At 34.5% G+C, this 23,071-nt stretch overlaps 1 protein-coding gene across 5 annotated transcripts in view; it reads right to left on the bottom strand.

Annotated features, from left to right (window-relative positions):
* LOC138333221 (myogenesis-regulating glycosidase-like) overlaps positions 1 to 21,665 on the bottom strand; it is a 37,895-nt gene extending 16,230 nt beyond the window's left edge. The window contains exons 1-2 of one of the 5 annotated variants that reach the window (XM_069281434.1): positions 2,873 to 2,919; positions 2,026 to 2,049 (exon numbers count right to left, since the gene is read on the bottom strand). In XM_069281434.1, the coding sequence (XP_069137535.1) occupies positions 2,026 to 2,049; positions 2,873 to 2,910 (62 nt within the window). In that variant the 5' untranslated portion in view covers positions 2,911 to 2,919. Of the gene's footprint in view, positions 1 to 2,025; positions 2,050 to 2,194; positions 2,488 to 2,872; positions 2,954 to 21,337 lie in introns of those variants that run through there. The other 4 variants (XM_069281435.1, XM_069281438.1, XM_069281437.1 and 1 more) reach the window with 4 other exon arrangements.
* Positions 21,666 to 23,071: the final 1,406 nt, after the last annotated feature.

The following is a 23,071-nucleotide window of genomic DNA, read 5'->3' as shown; positions in this document are numbered from 1 at the left end:
ATTAAAATAGTACAGCAATTTGGTATTTAAAGTAGTTGTATTCACTTCTATCTACTGCACCTACGTTTGTGCTAGGTGCTCCTTAAATGGAGTCTTCAGCTAGAATTTATGGTATCTGTATAATTTTAAAGGACTTGATAAAATAAAAGTTGGGTTTTTCCTTTCAATTTCTGTGCTAAAAAAGATAAAGGAGTGCAGGTGTACATATAAACCAGACTGCAATTTATAAATATGTATGAGGTATTTAGAAGACAAGGATAGAATAGTAATTGCAGCATTTGCATGTAAGTGCATTAATATAAGCTTTACAGGATTATCACAATCAAACATATATGCTATATACATGTAGGTGGCATGTGTTGTAAAAAATCTTATCCTTGAATTGCTATAGCTACTACATAGAACAAACTACATGAGGCCCTCAATGAGTCAAGGAGTGTACCTCATTTCTCTCAATTTAGCAAATAAAAAACTCAATAATGCTTGAAATTCAAAGAAAGTATTGACCAGTATTAGGTATATCTATTTGTATTTATATTATTGTATGTGTACATATTATGTCACTGTATTAATATGACATGAACAGATTTTCATTGGGTGTTTCCGACGAGAAATATTTTGATGTAATTGTATATAATTAATGAAGTCATGATCATGAAACAATTGTTTAACACCATTCAAGGACGGTGGGACAAAATGGCTGCTTCTGTTGGATTTTTGCAGTATGTTTTATGATGTGGAATTCTTTCGATCAAAGTATTTTAAATCTCTGTTTATTTCATAGAAGATGTTATTCATATCATCTGTTTGTTAATATACCATATGCATGCAAAATTTATTAGTATAAAAGTAAACAATATAACTGTACCCTGACCAGTATAAAAGTTAACAATATAAATGTACCAGTATCCCAGTCAGACTCTTAATCACAGTGTTAGCAGTGATTATATATGGGTGATGGTATTTATTATTTCAATAATATTGAATATATGAACAAGATGCCCAGAAGGTCTGTATATTGCTCACTTTGTTTGTAATCACAGGTTATGTTCTGATTACAGATTGATTGTTTCTTTTCAAAAGGAATTTAAATATCTATTTCCCATATATATTGGGCCCCAACCCTCCTACCACCAAGGCGTTAGAGTCAAAATTTATACATATTCTGTTCCCCTTCCCCACGGATGTTTCTGGCCAAATTTTGTTACAATCCATGCAGAACTATATGCATAACTAGTAGCGATTTAAAGGATTTATCTCTATTTCCTCTATCAACGCGCCATGACATAAAATAAGCTCACTGGCCCTTCAGGCCATGCCAGGTGACCTAAAAATTCTAAGCCAAACATAACAGAAATCAGCATCTACAGACTACAAGTTGAATGACCTCACTAACATTTTAAATCTACAACTATGCTGCATTGATTATTTTGCTATCAATGCATAATATATATATATATATTATTGAAACTCAGAATTTAGGGAAAGTTCTCATTTTTTCTACATAATAATATAGCTACAAAGTTGAACATTTTGAGAATAGTAATGAAATATTCAGAATAAATATATGTTCAACTCCCTACATCATACATGTATACGCGTTAGCCCTCACCACCCCTCACCCTGCTGCTGATGTATTTATTAAAATAAAATATTGGCTCTCTATCTTTATGGTGAAGATGGCAGTTGCATGTTAATGTTTTAAACATTGTAGGTTTGAATTAATCTACTTTGGTTACCCATAATCTTAGGCTTAATTGTGAATTTCTGGATATTATAATTTGATCTTGTTAATTATTTTAAGTACAAAACCATTCTTATTTAAAACCAAGAAATATTTCTGTGTAATATAATACTTATGTTTTTAGCAAAGTATAACTTACTCAAGCATTTAATTTACAAGTAATGTAGTGTGAAACGTCTGGAACCAACATCATAAGTTGGTTAATTAGGTTAATAATGATATATGAAATTACAAAAACCATATATCAGGATGATTTTTATCACGGGTTTGATATCACTTACCTAATTCCTTTTACTGGTGCAGATCTAGGTACAGTAAACATTGCATGTTGAAATACCAAGAGTACATTGAATTAAATGGAATCTGGCAATACTTCAGTGAACATAAATTTTAAGAAATAATCAACATATAAAACTTCCATATCAGTAAAAGGCGTGAAACAACACTTACTTGCCATAACTCTCCTGAATATATGCCATTGTACAGCTGTTGTATACAGACGTATTACTAGGACATGCTGGTAACTGAAATTTTCATCCTATCCAAGTCTAGGTAATATTACAATAACGGCATACTCATAACGTCACCGTGTGAGACTATATTCACTTGTTTTCTTTCATCAAAGAATATAAACAATATATTAAACATCTTGACAAGGTAAACACGCTTTTTTGTTTCAAACCATTCTACTGGTTATAGCGTCGCCATATATCAAAACAAATTCCCTCGGGAAAGCAATTAGAGTTATTCCCCTTGATCTGTCAAATTATTTACGCCGATTCAAATTATTTTGCAACTTTGATACATACAGCCGCGTAAAACACATCCAATCTTTAACCACTATAAACGTAAGTAACAAGCAAAAAGCTAACTATGTACATGTGTGATTTATGATATTTTCATCAACATCGATCGATAGAGTTAAAATCGACTATGAACATAATCAAGTAATGTAAACACTGGGAACGGCTACAGTAGATGCATTGGAGCTGCCTGAACTTTCATCTACATCCTCATCCTAACCTTTTCTATAACAATGACATCATATACAGTATAGGCAAGTTTGTCGCAATCTGAAAATAATGGTACATCTAATAATGACACCAGAACTTTAAAAGACCGTCGTACCTTCCGCTGGTTTGCCCAGTTTCAGCATTTGTTTCCATATTCGCTGAGCGCCATCTGTATCAAATACGAGATCAAAGTCAATGAGACGCTTATGTATAGCGCCAGCAGCAGCAGCAGCAGCTCGCTAGCGCGGGCCGCGACGGACAATAACCTAAATTGTCAATTGATTAAGCTTATACATTTTCTTAAAAAGGGGGGGGGGGGTGTTAAAGTAATGACATTGAAAGAACAAAAAATAATAATAATGATAATATGTCTTAAGTAAAATCCGAAACAGGAGCAAAAAGAGGAATATGTTTCTAAAAACGAGGATTTATCCTTGCTAAAATATTAATGTTATATAGTTTTCTAAGGCTCCTTTTAGGCCTATCTTTTCGAAATAAATAAAGGTGACTGAAATTATGTTCTATACCAAATTACTATTAGATCTATAAAGAAATCCTAGTGTTATCAAATAAAACTTGGCATATTTTTTCTTTAGTAGCATAACTGTTTGACAAATATATTTTCGAGAAGAAAAAAATGAAAACTATTGTTTGAACATGTGCATCACTATTGATATTGTAACGCACTGTCACGCTATGTGTCCTTTTACGTGCATGTCTATATTATTTACAGTGGCCTCCTATGTCATACTTGTGTGTCTGGGTAAGGATTTGTAAGTTTACGTCCTTGTTCTGAGAGTGAAATAAAATCTGAAAATCTGACTGTGACAAGTTTATGACCGTTAATTGAACATTGACCGTTAATTAATCACAACAATAGGACGACGGAGACAGCAGACCAACTGCTTCACCTGGGGGCAGTTGATGAAAACACAGTTGAATGAAAATCAAGGGGGAATTAGCGTTAATTTGTGGTCGTTGGGAGTATGAAATACAATATAATGCAATTGACGATAATACAATAAAACTATTTTCATACTTATAGAAAAATGGGACTGAAAGCATATGCTTGTAAAATCGGGATGGTATGACAAGCCAATTTAACATTTATTGACGGAGCAAGGTCTATCCCGTATTTAATCGAATTATATAAGATATCTTATATAATTATATAAGATATTATAAACTATATAAGATATCTGATATAACATATAAGATATCTGATATAACATATAAGATATATGATATAACATATAAGATATATCTTAAAGTATATAAGATATCTCATAAAGTATATAAGATATCTGATATACTATATAAGATATTTTATATATGATATACGATACATCATATAGAAATTAAATAAAATCTCATATAGTATATACGATTTATTTTAATTTTCTATATAAGTTATCCTAATTAATATATATCAGATATCTTATATAATTGAAATCTCGTTGCTATATAAAATATCTTATATAGAATGAGATTTCGTAGCATTTAAAACCAGAAACTAATTTCTCCCTCGAGCATCATTCGGAGCACTTCGGAACACATCTGAAAGGGAGAATCAACCGCTGTTTGGTTGCATTCAACGATGTATCGAAAACAAAGTTACAAAAAGGTCTTAAATATGTAATAACATATATTGATAGATAATTATACAGAGGGAAGTTATAACTAGTATATATATCATCAGAGGAGGTGTAGACATTACAGATGTAGTACACATAGCGAGAGGTCATTATGAGTAATGGGGTTCAATACATGTCCGAAGCTAATTAAAAGTACACATATATTGTTAATTTGATACCGTTACCTACGTAAAGAGCCTAGACTATACTGGACATGGGCCCAAATAAGGTAAAAGGGTTCTGGAGTCTTCTCAGAATCGTAGGAAGTTTGGGGATAAATAGAGGTGCGGGGGTTAGGAGAGAGAGACCGGACAGAGACGAGAGAGAGACCGGACAGAGACCAGAGAGAGACAGGACCGAGAGAACATCAGGGAGAGTCCGGAGAATGAAACGAATATAGCAAGAGAGATTGGATATACTAGTGACAGTGAGAGAAAGAATATGAACACTATACGATCATGAACCAGGAATAAATTGTCAACTTTACAAAAAGACCCAGAGTTATGTTTTATAACATGGGGTCTTTTCTGGTGCCTTTGAAGACCAGGATGACGAACTTGGACATGGAGCGCAAGAAATGGGCATAAAAGGTGAGTGACAAGAATGTAACATGGCCGAAAATGTAGGGCTTCTATTTGGCAACTTAGGACAACAACTTACCGGGTTAACGTCAGCAATCAATGTCCAAGGGGTTGTTGGTTCTATACCTCCTTATGATGGGGATACAAAAAAATGTAGAGAATGGCTCAGTGCTATAGATAAGGTAGCCACATTGACACAAATAGGGCCCGATAGGACTAAATTAATTGCGTACCAAACAAGCAGGGGGGCAGTAAGTGAGTATATAAAAAGATATTAGCTGAAGCACCCGGTGGTACGTGGGCGGAATTAAAACAAGAATTAAGGGGACGTTTCTCAGATGTAAGCGACCCTCAGCATGCTTTTGTCGTGTTAAGAAAAACACGTCAAAAAGAACATGAAAGTGTTCAAGTGTATGCTGAGAGACTCCTTACTCTGGCAGAAGATGCATACGTAGGGATGCAACAAGGGAATCCTGCCATTGAAAGACAGATGATAGGTTTCTTTACAGATGGGTTAGTAAATGACCAATTAAGATTAAAGGTCATGAGGGACAACCCACAAACCTTTCAGGGCGCAGTAACCTGCGCAATGACAGAACAAAATCTGCGGAAAAGATTCGCACTAAGAATGCCGCAGCGTTCTGGTCCTCCAGTCCCTACGCATGGGCCTGAACCTATGGAAATAGGTCAGAATAGGATACGAAATAGGGAATTGGTATGCTGGGAGTGCAACCAAACAGGTCACCCTCAGAGGCTGTGCCCGAAATTAAGGAATAGGAACCCTAGAAAAAGGTTAAACTAAGACGCTCTCCTTACAATGAAACCGGTAGGCAGGGCAATAAAACAATGATTTATGAAATACCCTTAGCAGGCTCACCAAGTTCAGTATTGTTAACTTTTGGTAAACAGAAATTTAGATCACTTGTAGATTCAGGAGCTCAAGTATCACTTATGCATAAACGAGTATTTGACTTATTGCAGCCAAAAATGAAACTTTTAAAAAGTAGTATTAAGTTACAGGCAGTAAATGGGAATACTATGGACACATTAGGTCGTGCTATATTGACATTTAAGCTAGGTGACGTGACTGTGAAACAATGCTTCCATATTGTAAATGAAATGAATAGGAATTTGCTTTTAGGTCGTGACTTTCTGACAGAACACGGCGTGAGACTTTATTTTGACCTCAAGAAATTGAGAATAGGGAGTACCTATGTTCCATTAGAGGAGGATATACATATTAGTTCATTATTACGTTTACAACAAGGTATAAAAGTAAAGCCTCAAACGTCTGTTTTATGTGTAACTAAAGTTAAGTCCCATATGAGAAATAATGTAGGGATAGTTCAAACCAAACCTGTGGTTTCAGGTTTTATAGGGTCAGAACCAGGCCTAATGGTAAGTCACTCAATAGCAAAGATATCAAAACATGGTAATCTACCGTTACTATTAGTTAACAGTACTAATAAAACATACCATCTTAAGAAGGGTTGTATTATCGCAAAAATTGAATCAGTAAATGAAAAAGAAATAAATCAAACATCATGTCGCTTAGGAGATAAAAATGGAGAGACAAAAGATGAAACGAATACTGAAAATCCGTCAATGCATGATAAACTAATACAGGAACTTGTAAAGAAAAATGAAGATTTGTTTGTAGAACATGATAAAGATTTAACTCATACTGACACGGTAAAAATGAGAATTGATATTGGTAATAGTCCGCCAATAAAAATGAAACCGTATAGAACTCCGTTAAACAAACGTGAAATAGTCGATAAGGCCATTGATGAAATGTTGGATGCTAAGATCATCAAAAGATCACAATCACCATTTTCTTTTCCTGTAGTAATAGTTGATAAGAAAGATGGAACAAAAAGGTTTTGTGTTGATTTCAGGCAATTAAACAAAATCACTAAACCATTTTCATTTGCGTTACCTGTAGTTGATGATATTTTAGCCAGGTTAGACCAAGCAAAATATTTTACGTGTTTAGACCTTAAAAGTGGGTATTGGCAAGTATTGGTAGATGAAAAAGATAGACCTAAAACAGCCTTTGTTTGTCATAGAGGACTCTTCGAATTTCTTGTAATGCCTTTTGGGTTAACTTCAGCTCCAGCAGTTTTTAGTGAATTAATGTCAATAGTACTAGAAGGGTTAGATCACATGGCTATAGCTTATTTAGATGATATTTTAATATTTTCAAAAACCATTGAAGACCACATTAAAGATGTTCAAACAGTTTTTGATAGATTGAGACAACATAATTTGAAATTAAAAAGGAAGAAATGTAATTTTGTTAAAGAGGAAACAAAGTATTTGGGTTTTGTAATTAATAGGAATGGAATTAAACCAGAAATGGTCAAGGTAAAGGCCATTAGATCCATGGGTGAACCCACTAATGTAAGAGAAGTTAGAGGATTTATCGGTTGTGTCAGTTATTATAGACGATTTGTACCAAATTTCTCAGAAATTGCTGAACCTATCATAGCATTAACAAGAAAAAGGGCAAAATTTAAATGGACTCCGTCATGTCAAAAAGCATTTGAGTATCTCAAAGAAAGTTTAACTGCCATACCACAACTTGCGTATCCAGACGTAAATAAACCATACGTATTATATACTGACGCTAGTGATAAGTGTATAGGAGCATGTTTAACACAAAGATCGGACAATACGGAAGATTCTATTCCAAATGTTAAAAATGAGCGTCCAATATACTTTTTGTCGCATAAACTAAGTGAAACACAATGTCGCTGGTCAACTATTGAAAAAGAAGCGTATGCAATTCACTATGCATTACAAAAACTAGATCATTACTTACATCAGGCAGATTTTGTAATCAAAACCGACCATAAACCTTTAAAATATCTACTAGAAGCTCCAATGCAAAATCGTAAAATTCAATTATGGGCATTAAATATTTCAGGCTATCGTTGTAAAATTGAATATATACCAGGAACTGAAAATACTTGTGCAGACTTATTGTCAAGAACACCAGATAAAGTTCACCCTAATACAGGAGACCAAACAGGTGATGAAGATGTCCTTCCAGATATTTCGGGTAAAACTTATGAAATTGCTGTTTTCAATTCCAATAAATTTGACTTACAACCAAGAAGGGATAGTGAAAGTGATCAGGAACATAGTGAAAAGGAATTACCAAACTTACCTAATATGGATATGAAGGTAGAACAATCATTAGATGTTGAACTTTCCAAGATGATTGACCAAATTAATAACAATAAAGCCAGTACTAGGGATCAAACTAGGTTTATGTTAATAGATGATGTCCTTTATTATCTGCAAAATGCTGACGAAGACGTTAAGCCACGTCTGTATGTTCCGTTACAACTAAGAAGTGAGGTTATAAAACAATATCATGATGGTAATGGACACATGGGTATTGATAAAAACTTATGCTGCTATTCGTCAGAAATACTTTTGGCCAAAATTATATAAAGAACTATATGATTACGTCTCAACCTGTGTTACATGTCAACAACAGAGTTTACAAAAACGTAGAGCACCTATTCAAGAAACAGATATACCAAATTACGCGTTTGAGAAAATCAGTATGGATATTTCTGGCAAGCTATAGACAAATAAATATCTCACACAAATGATTGTTGATTCTGGTACAGCTGGTTGGCCTGAAAAGGCTATACCATTACCCGATAAAAGTGCACCAAAATTATAGTAACATGTGTTCTACTAGATGACATAAATTCCAAGGTTTTTGTACCTACTCCAATCAATTGTATAACTGATTTATGGTACTGAATTTTTGCAATATTCACGGCTTATACAATAAGAAGTCAATGGCGTCAAAATTTTAGATGATTCACTAATAATACTCATCTTAATAGGCATCTAATGTCTTATTTTAAATTAAACATCCCAGGGCAAATGTGTCATTACATTTATTTATCTTTGCGTCCAATTAATATGCCATAGTTCGATTAAGTTTCTGAGAGAGGGTGTGTTAATGAATCCATTACATAGATGGGAAATTGAGGGAACCTTTCCTTAAGCAACTATACCGAATGTCTAGTCCATTTAGGGTATCCAAAAAGATTAACGGGAAATTAGACCATATTCCAATGAACGCACCCGTAATCACAGTCAATTAAGGGGTAGAGTAGTCAGATGATTTGGCAAAAGCACCAATTGTAGGGCCACATCGCTGGCCATACATTGGTAAAGTTGTGGCTACACCCACGTATTAATAACGAACAATTTTCTCAATTTGATATGTTTGGCTTTTTGCATGGTTATATCGTGCAAAATTTCAAAAAATTACAAAAATTGTACAAAATCTCGAGCCCAGTTGCCCACTTGTCCGACCCTTGTCTTCCGTCGCCAGTGTCCAAACCATACACAATCCACTTACGCCTTCCACCTACATCTTATCCGGAGGGGGATTGAATTGACGATGCTTAAACAGTTCACCTTCCATGCTTCAACGACCTTCAGCACCACGCAGTGTTTGGGACTGCTGCCAGGAGTGCACACTCTACGCTTTGCGGCACCACCGCCGACTTCTCCTCAACAACATTTGGACATGTTACGATTTAGAGTACCCACCAGAGATCCTCCGACCTTCCAACCTGTCCGATTCCAACGATCCCTGGAATTGCTCCAACGTTTGAATGCACCAACACGGACGCCCAGTAATCGGGTCCCTACAGATAGTGGGGCTAGCATTAATGATAATGCTACGTCCGCAGAAAATGTGTCAGGATCCCCCATGAGCGGGTTATTAAACCCAATATCGGATCCAACTCGATCCACAATGTAAACAATGATGTTCTTAGTAATTGTGGACAATTTGTGTATTTAACTTTACATATTACGTTGTAACCATAACGTACAATACAGTGCGGATTCGCGTGGCAACAATTATTATACAAGAATGATCACTACCTTCAAGCAGTGATTAACATTTATTAGTTGACATAACTTTATGACAATATTGATGAAAATGTCTTCGTGTGATCCTTATATTTATGGACGTGTGGACCTTATATTATTGACGCTATGGTGTGAATTTCTTCAATGGATTATTGACTATATACAATAGAAGTCGTTCTGCTTCATTGTGAAACCTGGATTATAAATTACAAGAACTATGTGAACTATGTGTATATCATGCGTGGACCTTATTAAATTAATTAACTAACATACGTGGATTACTACCGCCTGTGGATTATAACACTTGAAGACATGGGATTATGAAGTTATGAACTGTGCTAACCAAATATTATTTTATAGATTTGGAGTTATGAACTGTGCTAACCAAATATTATTTTATAGACGTGGAGTTATGAACTGTGCAAACCAATGCAATTAATAAGCGTTATGCGCCTTGTTATAATTCTAGGCGTTATGCGTATTTGTTTGATTTTTAAGTGATATGCTTTATAATTCGTATGAAGTGGTAAGAGAGGTGAGAGGGTGTTGTTCCGGAACTCTTTGTTTAACGAACCAAAAAGCTGGGTGTTAATTGAATATTAGTAATTGGAGTAATGATTAAACTTTTTGTAAGTAATTGTCTGGGAACATTTGTCGATTTAACATAACTACAAATATTCCTTAAGTATGGGAGGTGTGTTACAAAAAGGTCTTAAATATGTAATAACATATATTGATAGATAATTATACAGAGGGAAGTTATAACTAGTATATATATCATCAGAGGAGGTGTAGACATTACATATGTAGTACACATAGCGAGAGGTCATTATGAGTAATGGGGTTCAATACATGTCCGAAGCTAATTAAAAGTACACATATATTGTTAATTTGATACCGTTACCTACGTAAAGAGCCTAGACTATACTGGACATGGGCCCAAATAAGGTAAAAGGGTTCTGGAGTCTTCTCAGAATCGTAGGAAGTTTGGGGATAAATAGAGGTGCGGGGGTTAGGAGAGAGAGACCGGACAGAGAGGAGAGAGAGACCGGACAGAGACCAGAGAGAGACAGGACCGAGAGAACATCAGGGAGAGTCCGGAAAATGAAACGAATATAGCAAGAGAGATTGGATATACTAGTGACAGTGAGAGAAAGAATATGAACACTATACGATCATGAACCAGGAATAAATTGTCAACTTTACAAAAAGACCCAGAGTTATGTTTTATAACACAAAGAAGCAATTCCCTCTAGTTGTCAATTCGAACATGGCGACAATAAATATATTTGCTATAATGGTGACCTATATATACATACATACTTCTGTCTCTTATATATTATATAAAATATCTTACATATTATATAAGATATCTTATATAGATAACTTAAATGATATAAGATATCTTTGATAGGATTAATTAAAAAATATATATGAGATATCTCATATATAATATAAGATATCTTATATATATGCAGTAAAATTAAGGATCGACATTGCTCTGTGAATAAATGTCATGTTGGCTTGCCATAGGATGATCATAATTGTGAGGTGATCGTGTTGTGATATTTCATTACATAAGCAATAATATTTTTATAGAGAACTGTCTAAAATATACACTAACACTATGCGGTTTATGAAATACAGCCAAGACTATATTTGCATGTACTCCATAATGACCTTCGATAGGCACGGAACTAAATAATGTGTATTTATCGATTACAGTACAGCGGTGCCCGGAAGGAACACCGCAACTCTATGGAGATGCAGCCCGTACGGTCCTCCGTGGAGTGAGAGATAGATACTTGCGATCACTTATCAAACAGCAAGCGAAGTTTTCGATTTGGCATTTAAAGTTGTCAAAGGACCACTTATGAATATGATATATAGCGCAATGTTGAAATCACATTTTGGCTGCAGACATCAGAACATAAAGAAAGTAATGGGAACACAAGGTCAACACAAATTGATGTTAGAGAATGGTCGTTTCATGTCTATACACTTTGTACTGGTCCCAACGTCTGGCTATATAGCTAACCTTTTTGGCCATTTTAAGTAGTCAAGACATCCTCAATATTACATGGGTTACTATCACTGTCGTGTGGATATCATGACAGTGATAGCCACCCCAGTATGGTGACTAATTTGGGCCATGTCGCACTGTCGTATTGTCGACCCTAGGCCTGCCTAGTCCGCTAAACCTATCTATATTATTAGGTTTTGTTTTTTTGTCTTTAGGCAGATAAAAATTAAAAATAGCCTAATAATATAGGCAGGTTTAGCGGACTAAGGCCTGCCATGAGACGGTGCGACAATGCCCCAAGCGGAGAGCGAGAGTGCGATGATACGCCATGTGACACAATCTGATTAATTATCACTACGTTTGATAAGAGGATCTGACAAAATCCCATTAGGGGTCACGTCAAGATGACCTTTGGAAATGGCTAATCGAATTGGCACTGCCAGAATCTTGACTGGGGACGAAATAGTTTGAAAAAGCTGTCCGAATTATTTTATTATTTTCGTGTATGTACTCATCTCGCACAAAGTGCACAACAAAGCTAAATGTATATGCATATTGGGACGAAATGGCGTTATCAATTGACTTAGCAACGTGTAGAAAATGTGTTTGATAAGATTGCATGTGAAACAAACACAATGTCGCTCTCCGCACGCTTAGCGCAATGTTTTACTGTACCCAAACGGCGACATGGCCGAAATCAACCATCAGACGACATATTACGTTAGCCAATCAGTTTACAAAATTTTCATCCATTCTGTTGGGTCAGTATTTATGAAATAACGCTATGAAAAAGCAAAAGAATAGCCAGTATCATGACGCTTAACAGACTAGAGAGAAGATACTTGCATGGCAATGCTATGTAAAAGGACTCATTGTAGTATGCCTTTGTAAAGTCGAATCCGAAAAAATGTAAAGTCGAATCCGGACAAATAAATGCTCCCATAATGACATAACTTTGGGGACTTCTTTTTTCCGAAAGGTATTTCTTTTTCGAATATTCTGCCAAAATTTACAAGCTACACTACAATTTACGAGTCAACAGTATCTAGTACGATATTCTACCCTTCGCAAGCGATGTTGAGGTTAGCCACGATGCGTATACACACTTTTGTTTTTAATTTTATCATCTTGGTTATGGTCAAGTATGCCTAAGACGAGATATATAGGCAAAGGCATATATCACAGTTTAAACAAGGACTAGCACATTTTGATTTAAACATATTTTATTGCAAAATGTGCATTGGGATTGGGCACAAGTCATACAACTTATATAAAGCCCGTTCCCAAAAATAATAAAACATTCAAATTACATAGACAAGATGACTTTTACAAGAAAAGATATACATAATATATAAAGTTGTATTTGAGACAGAGAAAGAGGGGGAGAGTGAGGGAAGAGCGAGAAAGAGAGAGGTGGGGGAGGGAGAGAGCTATTTTATAACCAGTATGCTCCTCAAGGTGTTAGTTTCAACTCGTAATATACTATTATTCTAAAATCTAAAATCTACCCCTCCGGTAAAGACGACAGAAGTTCTAAACCAATTTTCTTAACTTTCGACTTCTCAATGTTCATATCATCCTGTCTTCTGTCTCCTTAGCACATCGAATGGGAATAAAAGCAATGCCTAGATATAGTTTCGGCTTGTACATTGTAATACATAATAAATTTAAAAAAAAAAACTATATTTTCATCGAATATGAATACTTTCTGTCATGCTTTCAACAAAGAAAGCATTTTGATGACAAATGAAACATTTCCGTTCTGCCATCATGGATCCAAGTAGTACCGGCTTCAGGAGACGAACCATTGGTACAAATTTTATTCTGCTGGTAAAGCGCCTTCCATTTCTTATTACGCAGAATCATATCAGTACAACTGGTACGAACCTAAATGATTTAGGATCCGGGAGGTATGGAATATGTATTCAGTGAATGACAAATGTATGACGTTTGACAGTACCATGACGTCAGACAATACATTGCGTGATAACGTCGGACAATGACATGACGATAAGTAATGGCATGACGTCGGATAATGGTATGACGTCGGAAAATAGAGTGACGTCGGAAAATGGGATGGAGCTTGTATGTCTTGTTAGGGTATAACGTGACATCAAAGCGGCTGGTGGACATCTGAGTATAATACCTTTTGACAAACAAAAAACGGAACTGGAGGGTTACATGATAAGATAATATGGACAACGCAATAACAGGTGATATATTCTATAGAGAAATATGAGAAATTTTGACATTATATCTTATACTTGTTAATTAAAGGCCCATTACCTTTCCGGAGCAAAATATAAAGGTTTCTTAAAAAACATTAATAACATCAGAAAATGCATACCGATGACCTAAAATAAGGTTACGACACCAAACATATGCAAGATTTACTGCGTAATATATGAAAACGGGAGAGAGTCAATTCGCTGTTTTGCCGTCTGGCGCAGTGATAGTCAACTACCGCGCGGTATTTAGGATGACGGCGGGAATCATAATACGACCCGCGTTTTGAAAATAAATATTTCATTTATTATAATCAAATTGTTTAGAAGGTGATGATTAATGTAGTATTAACGGTAAGTTAATAATTTTTAAGACTCTACAAAATTATCGATCTTGTTTTACATTCCCATTTTAAAAATTAAAAGCCGTTTCGGTAAGGTAGTGGGCCTTTAAACCGGAGATCTCACGTTTTGATTCTACTCTTCGTGTAAAAAATGGCAAAAATTAAAGTAATAATACTCATTTCGGTTTTAAAAGTATTTTGGAATGTTTATAATAAGTTTATCTCATCTTCGGTTCAATAAAAACAAGTATGCTTCATTATAGATTCGCCGGAACAGTTGTACCCACAGGAGAATCGTTAAATATAGTAAACAGCAGTGACTATTAAATATGGATAAATAAAATCGAAAATCAGTTGTTTTCTAACTATTGATTTTAACCACAGGGACTTGGCACAGCTTTCCAACAAACGATCTATTGACCGTTGGTTGGAAATTCGTGCCAAGTCACTGACTTGAACTACAAAAATGACACGTCAAATAATAAAGTATGTAATCTATCGGAAACTAGAATTTGAGAGATGTGATTATATTATAATTATGAGTGGGACTAGTACTGGTACCATTTTTACGGACTAATGCCACAATCGTTCGTCATGTGATATAATTTATAAGCGAAATGGTTATAAGATTAATATGGACCAAGCTATGTGGAGGTAACGTTACAGCAAGGACAAACACATGCTTCAGGCCATTCATCAAACGTTTATCGTATTCATCCACACGACATAATTTCATAGGAAGGAAATTACTTATACATGTATATAGCTCTGTCGCCGTATAAACCAACTGGTAGGTCCTTGACCTCTAACCTCAAACTGATGGAGGCCGTTATTTTTATGAAAACTAACGCATCTCGCATTCACTAGTTTAAAACAATTAATTTGACCTCTTGTCAGTCCAAAAGCGTTTAGTTCTATAGACAGTTTCTCTCTCTATGTAATATTGTGTCAGTATTACATATATATATTGAGAGAAAAAAGTCTATAGAGCCAACTGCTTGTGGTCAATCGGTTACAGAGACCAAAATAGCCAAGTTACATTATTATATAATACGCGTCGTCTCTAAGTGATCTTCCACAGTTTGAAATCGCCCGGAGGAGATTTAGAAGTAAAAAAAATGGCTCTTATTTGATATACAGTGTATGACCTTAAAGAGCACGTACAAGTGATCTGTTTTTATGGCGGTATTCAATACTCTGGAAGTAATGCTCCGGGCAAATCTCCGAACGGACAAGAGTCGTCTATTCCAGTGGGAAAGATATGACAATAATCAAAGTACTGAAAGTACTGCTGCGGTAAAACTTCTGGATGATAGGAGTTGATTCGAGTGTTAAAGATTGATAAGTCAATGGTTATATTATCAGTATAACTGCAAATTGGAAAACGATCCAAAGAAAACAGGACTTAAACTAAGGCTGAAAAACTAATACAAATAATTGTTTATTATTTGGTCGTAATAATTTATCACATTGATTTATTTTCTCACATTTTGTACAGGTCCAGTTATTCTAAATACACATAATGCATTTCAGTGCAGAACCTTCAATCAAAGAGGAAGTATTTATGTTGTCAAGTTTATATAAAGAAAAGTTTCAGCATTATGGTGACTTGTAATGTCAAATTAAATTGATTTTTTTTGTTAAAAACTAAACAGGCATTCTTCAGATATCAAGAAAAAACTTACTGGTTATATTATATAAAATCTCATATACTGTTTAAGCAATACCGTACACGTATTTGACCTTTAATGACTAATATGAATGACATCAAGGATTTCCTTTTTAACAAAAATGTATCTAGCAAGTTTAAGAACACCATACTATCTATAACTACAAAAATTAATGGTTGTCAGACCGTGTAACATATAAAACTAACGTATATTGTCATAAAGGATGACTTTCATGCTTCATAACTTCACTAATACTACTTTGGCAACATATCAGGGGGAAAGAGGGGAAAGAGAGGGAAAGAGAGAAAAAAATCTATCAGCTGTTTACCGGTATATGCTTTATCAAGTTTCAAGTACATGAATGTATATATATTAACTATAAAACTAAATAACCTGAGTTAATTAACTAAACGACATGTAAATGGCACGAAGGATATTTTTTGTCAAAACATGTTAATATTTTTTCTCTATATCTATCAAGTTTGTAGTACATTACAACATATATTCTAACAAACGGTAACGGCACGAGTTACCTAAATGACAGATATTGTCATCAGTGTCCTTTTCTAACTACAATTTGTAAATATCTTCTTATTAAATATTATGGAAAGTTGTTCAGCAAAATTTGGAGCAAGGATAGGTCCAAAATTCGGATCGCAAATTCACTCAGAAATTTTACTTTGACATGATAATTTACTTTGAAATTTGACTATTGGTTCCAAAACTGTTTTCATAAGGCTTGAACATGATAATTTACTTTGAAATATGAATATTGGTAGAAAAACTGTTCTTATAAGGCTTGGTTCAAGAAAAACATAATTGTAGTATTTGATTTAATGAAGGATAGTGACACGCTTACTTTTTACTGTTTTGATGAATTGATACAAATCTATCAGATTAGTACTAAATTTGTGGAATATCACGGTTTTATTATCTGCTATCAGAGAATACCTGAATTAGGCTGACTCTGAAATATGTCAAATTTGTTTCCTACTTACATTAAATATTTCATATTGATCTGTACAATGTAATGAAAAAATAACATATTCCTACCGGGAGGAGAAGATGGGAAGACTTAATTAGTTCAGTCGAATCATTTGAAATGGGTTGATATTTCTAAAATTTCCTTTACAGTAACGAAAATTATAAGCTTCAGTGGTTTCAATATATATTATAGCAGATTCACTCAGCAATTTTACTTTGACATGATAATCTACTCCGAAAAAAACATTGTGTTACAAATTATATAAGTACATTTGCCTAGTACAGAATAGTACGTACATGTATTACAATTTCAGTTATATTTTAAACACCTCCGAATTTTTTCATTTAATTTGCATAAACAACCAAACGATAAGATTTCGTTATAAAATGACACTTAATCCTCTAAACAATAGAACAGCCAACTCTAGATCACTGCTTATTGTTTTGATGTGGTCATGATCAATGTATCACACCTTCACGCTTGGCTGCACACTGCTACAGATACGAAGAGATGTATATATGGGGTGGTTATCTATCCTTTAATCTTTGAAATATTTTTCTCGAATACCCAGCTCCCTACCGCTCCGAACCGCTGTAAATGAAAATGTGTATGAGCAAGGGACGTCAGAAACATTATATAACATGTGTTGAGAATATGTATAACAGTATTTACATTAAAACCTATCTATTAAAACCACCCAGTGGTCTGAGTAAAAGTGGTCTTAATAGCGAGGTGGTCTTAATTCTGAGGTGGACCAGGTTTCTTCTATGATCATGACGATCAAGAACAGAAACTCTGTATCCTAGCTGACGGTACATAATATATGTACTGTATTTTTGTTTCAAAATTGAAATTTTATGAAAAATGCAATATACATGTATATATAAATGTATATTATATATATATATTTTTTTTAATTTTTTGTTCAATTTTTTGCATTTAACACATTTACAAATACATGGGACATCAACATAAACTTGACATGACATATACATTACATTTATATAAAAAAAAACATAAGAAACATAACATAGCATGCTGAGTATGTACATGTACGTGTGGGGGAAAAACCAGTTTGATATATTTTGGTTAAGATAAATTTGCAAATTACTATATTTGATCAATCAGTTTTGTCGGCCATTAGAATTTTAATCATATCATATTTTAATGCATGCGTATCTAATCAAAACCAATAATTTACAAATATTTTTTTAAAGTTTGATAAATTAGGGACATATAATGACTATACCATTTATTTCTAGAGCATAGACATATTTTTTTCATTAAATAAAGTTAATGGTGTGTGCTTATTTAAATCTTAAACTGAATTTCACTGAAGTAATTGTTGACAATCTAAATGAAAATACTTTTTCTAGACATTACTTTCTATTATGTTTTAATTATAATTCAAATACATATCGTTAGTTTAATCAGAGATTTAGATAGTTATTAAATTATCTATGTCTCTGGTTTAATTATCACATAGTATCACCTGAGGTAAATGAGAATCTATGTGTTTTAAAATTGGTATTGATCTGTGTAAATTATTATTAATATTTACGTAAATCGATTTTAATTATCCCGCCATGTGCAATGATTGGTCAAATAATAACTTACGATCACAATCGGTAAAGTGTTTGAAAGACTACTGTGCAATAGTCAAGCGTACTTTTAACTAATGCAAAACACCGATTGTTTACCGCAACAAAATAGATGACACATCTATTGAAATGAGATGATTGACGTACGGTACTTCATAAATATCTGAAATAAGATCAATATATCTCATACATTAAAGAATTTTAATTCCATTGGCGTTACACGTATGAGAAAGAACTGCCTAAATCGTTCGATCTCGCCACCAGGGCTATCGAAAGAACGTTGCATTACTTGTGGTTTCGATCACGTCAACTGCCAGTCACAAGTATGCAAATGATGGTTGTTAAATAAGTTGTAAAGCTTAAACTAATAAAGAAATTGAAATTGATGGCGATTAACACTCTCCTAGTACAGGTAGATAATCTGATAATTAGGTCGACGGAAACAAAAGACTGACTGATGTACCTGCGGGTAGTTGTTCACGGGTTGCTGCGTGCGGGAAGGTGAGGCACAGCGAGGTGTGAAGTCACATGTGCCTGTGGTCATAATCAAAGGGTCAATTAGTGTTAATTTAGTGGTCGTTGGGACTATGAAAATTGGTCGTAAAACGGAATAGCGGTGTGATTGTATTTCTGAAGAGAAAAAAAATCGGAACTGAAAATAAGTGGCCGTAATAGTGGGATGTTCGTAACTTAGTGTATATGCTATACATGTCTATGTTTGGAATTAACTTTTGGAAAATAAAAATAAAATAAAACAAAAATAAATATAAAGACAAAATAAAAGAATATTTTCAAGCATGGTGAATTAACAACAAAAATAAATATAAAATAAAAAAAATAAAAATAATCTGCCGACGGTAAGGATTGAACCCGGGCCGTCCGCGTAGAAAGCTCAGGACTTACCACGACACCACTTGTTCCTATTGTTTTTCTTGTGAATATCATTAAATTAATAATGAAAGGCAGTTCACTATATTTTCTTATTTTCTTCGCAATCCACTTAAAATGATATTGATGCTACTGAATAAGTTTACAGAATGATTCTAAACTAGTTTATATTGTATCTGGGTGCAAATTACAACTACATATACCACAAATGTGTGGTTATTCAGTTTATTCTTCACTACACCAGCCGGGGGGGTAAAAAGCTAGTTCCGGAATTGCGATCCCAATACTGGTAAAACCAAGTTTTACCGTAAAAACCGTGCAGTCTACTCCTTAACTATTGTACTCGATGTACATTAAACTTCAGTCGAATTAGTCCTCTCTTCTACAAAATTTGAAATCCATATTTTGTGCAATAATTTACCCCTAAGCAAATTTACGCAACAAGAACGGTCTCCTTCTACAGGCAAGCTTTTGTTTTATTTCCAATGTCGATAATTGAATTCACATCATAAAGCCATGTACTGTCCTGTTTGGGAATATGTTCATGGCATTGGACACTGTACAGATGACCATAAACTTGATATCTTGTGACGGGCTCCCGACAGAAGGCTAATATTTCCTGTTGTCATATTTCAGTGGTCAATGCCTATGGTATCGTATCGCTTTACACACATCTTAACTAGCCAGGCAACCCTGCTCGACGTATAACTCGGCAAATTACTCAATGATCGCGATCATTGAACTTTGTATAGACCTCCCATATGTTTAGTATACAAGTAAGACCGACAAACAGGGTCATCGTTGTTATATTTACTTCCCTCATTAATTAAAGACGTTTGGTATGATCACAGGGATCTGGGAATTAGTTACAGTTTATATCAATATGGACCCACCAGAGTATCCTCAGACCATTTTTAGATATACATGTAGCACTTTGACTTTGTAGAATATGATTTTACCGATGTTTGCTCTACACCCCAAAAACGTCTAAAATGGTATGTGGGCACTCTAGATAGTGGGTCCAAATTGATATAAATTGTAACGGCTTCTCAGATCCCTGTGGAATTTATAGGAAATACAAAGCAACACTGACATGGATGTCGTTCTGAAGCTAACGATAATGATGAGACCTACAATGTACATTTATTGTTAACATTTTGTACATTATATATCTATAATTTTTCGGTAAAGTAGCTCATTAAATTACGTGTCAAATGTGACCAGTGAAATTTCATATGAAGGCAAACTCCTGTCTTCTGGATGAAAGCTCGTCACAATAACACATGTTTCTTATGAAACACATGCATGTACGTGTAAAGATGTAACACATCAAAAGTCTGGGGACTTTGTTATGTATTAGATAATGGGGCATCTGGTTTGGGTACATATCTTATGTAGTTCGTCTATTTATAGCTGTCTGTCTAAACAGAGATAAAAGGTTCTTGTTTTTTTTCTCTCTGTTTTGTTTAGAATGCTGTTTTTTGTTGTTTGATTCTAAAATAGTAAATTCTTTACGTAAACAATTACTTATTGTTGTAGTATGCCCAAAAGTGGGTGTAGGGAACGTTTGATGAAATAACACGGATACTCACGCACTTGAGTTGGCCCAGCCTTTGTCAGAAGTTAACAATCACTCGCTGTTTTTACGTAAACAAATGAACATAGCAATTTCTCTTACAATACCACTAATAGATATATAATTGTATAATACGTACCAGAATCGCACAGACTTAGGGTTCGCACTCGATCTCATATCACACAAATGATGGCGGGAAAGTGCAGCTCATAGCGTCCACTGCCTTTCGTTTGTAGGTCGATGAAATATCGTGTTTTCTATGAAGATATTTGTGTTTCCGTGTTTTTAACAGGCAGGTTAAATACGCAGGTTACGGTTTATAACCCTGATAGCCACAATAATATCTCCAGACACGCGATGAGTAAAGCACGTGTGTTTGTACGTCAGTGTGAACAGGGCGTCGTCCTAAGGACTTTAACATTAGCACGATCATATATATATATACATATAGTGTATATAACTCTTAATCGAATTCACTCCAGATGGTGTGTCGGTTTGACATCGTATTGGGGTTACGTGTGAGTCGATGTTTTTGTTGTGACTTTAAACTTGTCTCAGCACATGAGCTTTAAAGGGGCCACACGAATAATTGAACGCGGTACGGTTCCACAACTTTGAATTCGATCTCATTACATGTATAGAGGGGTTCATCAGAACATTCTTGCATGGGCGCTAATTAAGGACCATCGTAATATTACATAAGGAAGTTATGGGGCTCGTGAAATATTATAAGGCTGATTAGGGGCCGTTTGTTATACTACACATTAATGAACTTGGGGTCCAATGTCAATATATATGTATCTGGGTGCTAATTACTGAGATGATGTACGGGAAGTTGTCACAAAGGAACAGTTAATGTCCAAGTTTAAAGAACATTACTGCGACAAAAGATGAAAATTCGTATTTCACATTTAAGTGTTATAAAATGTTTTAACTCGTTTAAATGAACTCAAACGTAAAAGTAGGATTTTATTTAATTATTGAAACGAATCAAGACGTGACATGTTCGGGCGACATTATACATTGTAAATACAAATGTGTTAAATGGTGTTTTGTTTGATGATTGTAGAGTTTGTGGGACGATGTATGTGACTTAATTTAGTCCGCTAAACCTGCCTATATCATTAGGCTTTTTGTTTTTGTTTGCCTAATATATATAAGGCAAATTAAAAAAAAAAAAAAAGCTATTAATATAGGCAGGTTTAGCTGACTAGACTTAATTATACTTCAATTCAGTTTTATTGCTTCCTTACATCCATATAAAAGGGATCGATAGCAAAACATACATGCACATAACACACAGTAGATCAAAACAACAACTTAAACATTTATCAAGCCAGCTTTCCTCAGTTCAAATGACTTTTTAACAAAGAGGCCTAAATCCTGCAGAAGTTTTAGATCATTAGAAGACAAGAGTCGTATCAAATTTTCAAATCTGTTAAATGGTGGTTAATTACATCTTTATGACTATTAAAGAAAATTGTTCTCACCGTACAGTTAACGGAACACTTAAAAATGAAGTGGGTTTCATCCTCAATTTCTTTACAAAATTTGCATAACCGCAGAGTTTATCAATGACCTTTTACGATATAGCACTCATCGGATATGGATATTCTTGAGGGTTTTTTTTGTTTTTTGTTTTTGTTTTTTGTCATTATCTAAAACTTCATGATCGAGTGTCGAGTGTGACGCCATTGATTATTATGGTATGTGCCTTTCATGGAAAATGACCATATCTGTAACTCGTCGTCTCATAGTTTAAAATTGGTTAAAGCCTACATTAAGACAAAAGTTCACACGATCTCGAACCAAGACTCATTTTAACGATGGACTTTTTATTCAGAATTCACCTTACACTTCACTTCACATACAT

This window comes from Argopecten irradians, chromosome 10 (genome assembly GCF_041381155.1).
Source record: "Argopecten irradians isolate NY chromosome 10, Ai_NY, whole genome shotgun sequence".
NCBI classification, from domain to species: Eukaryota; Metazoa; Mollusca; class Bivalvia; order Pectinida; family Pectinidae; genus Argopecten; species Argopecten irradians.
Note: the sequence above shows the minus strand (reverse complement) of the source record. Positions and strands in the feature narration are given on the sequence as shown.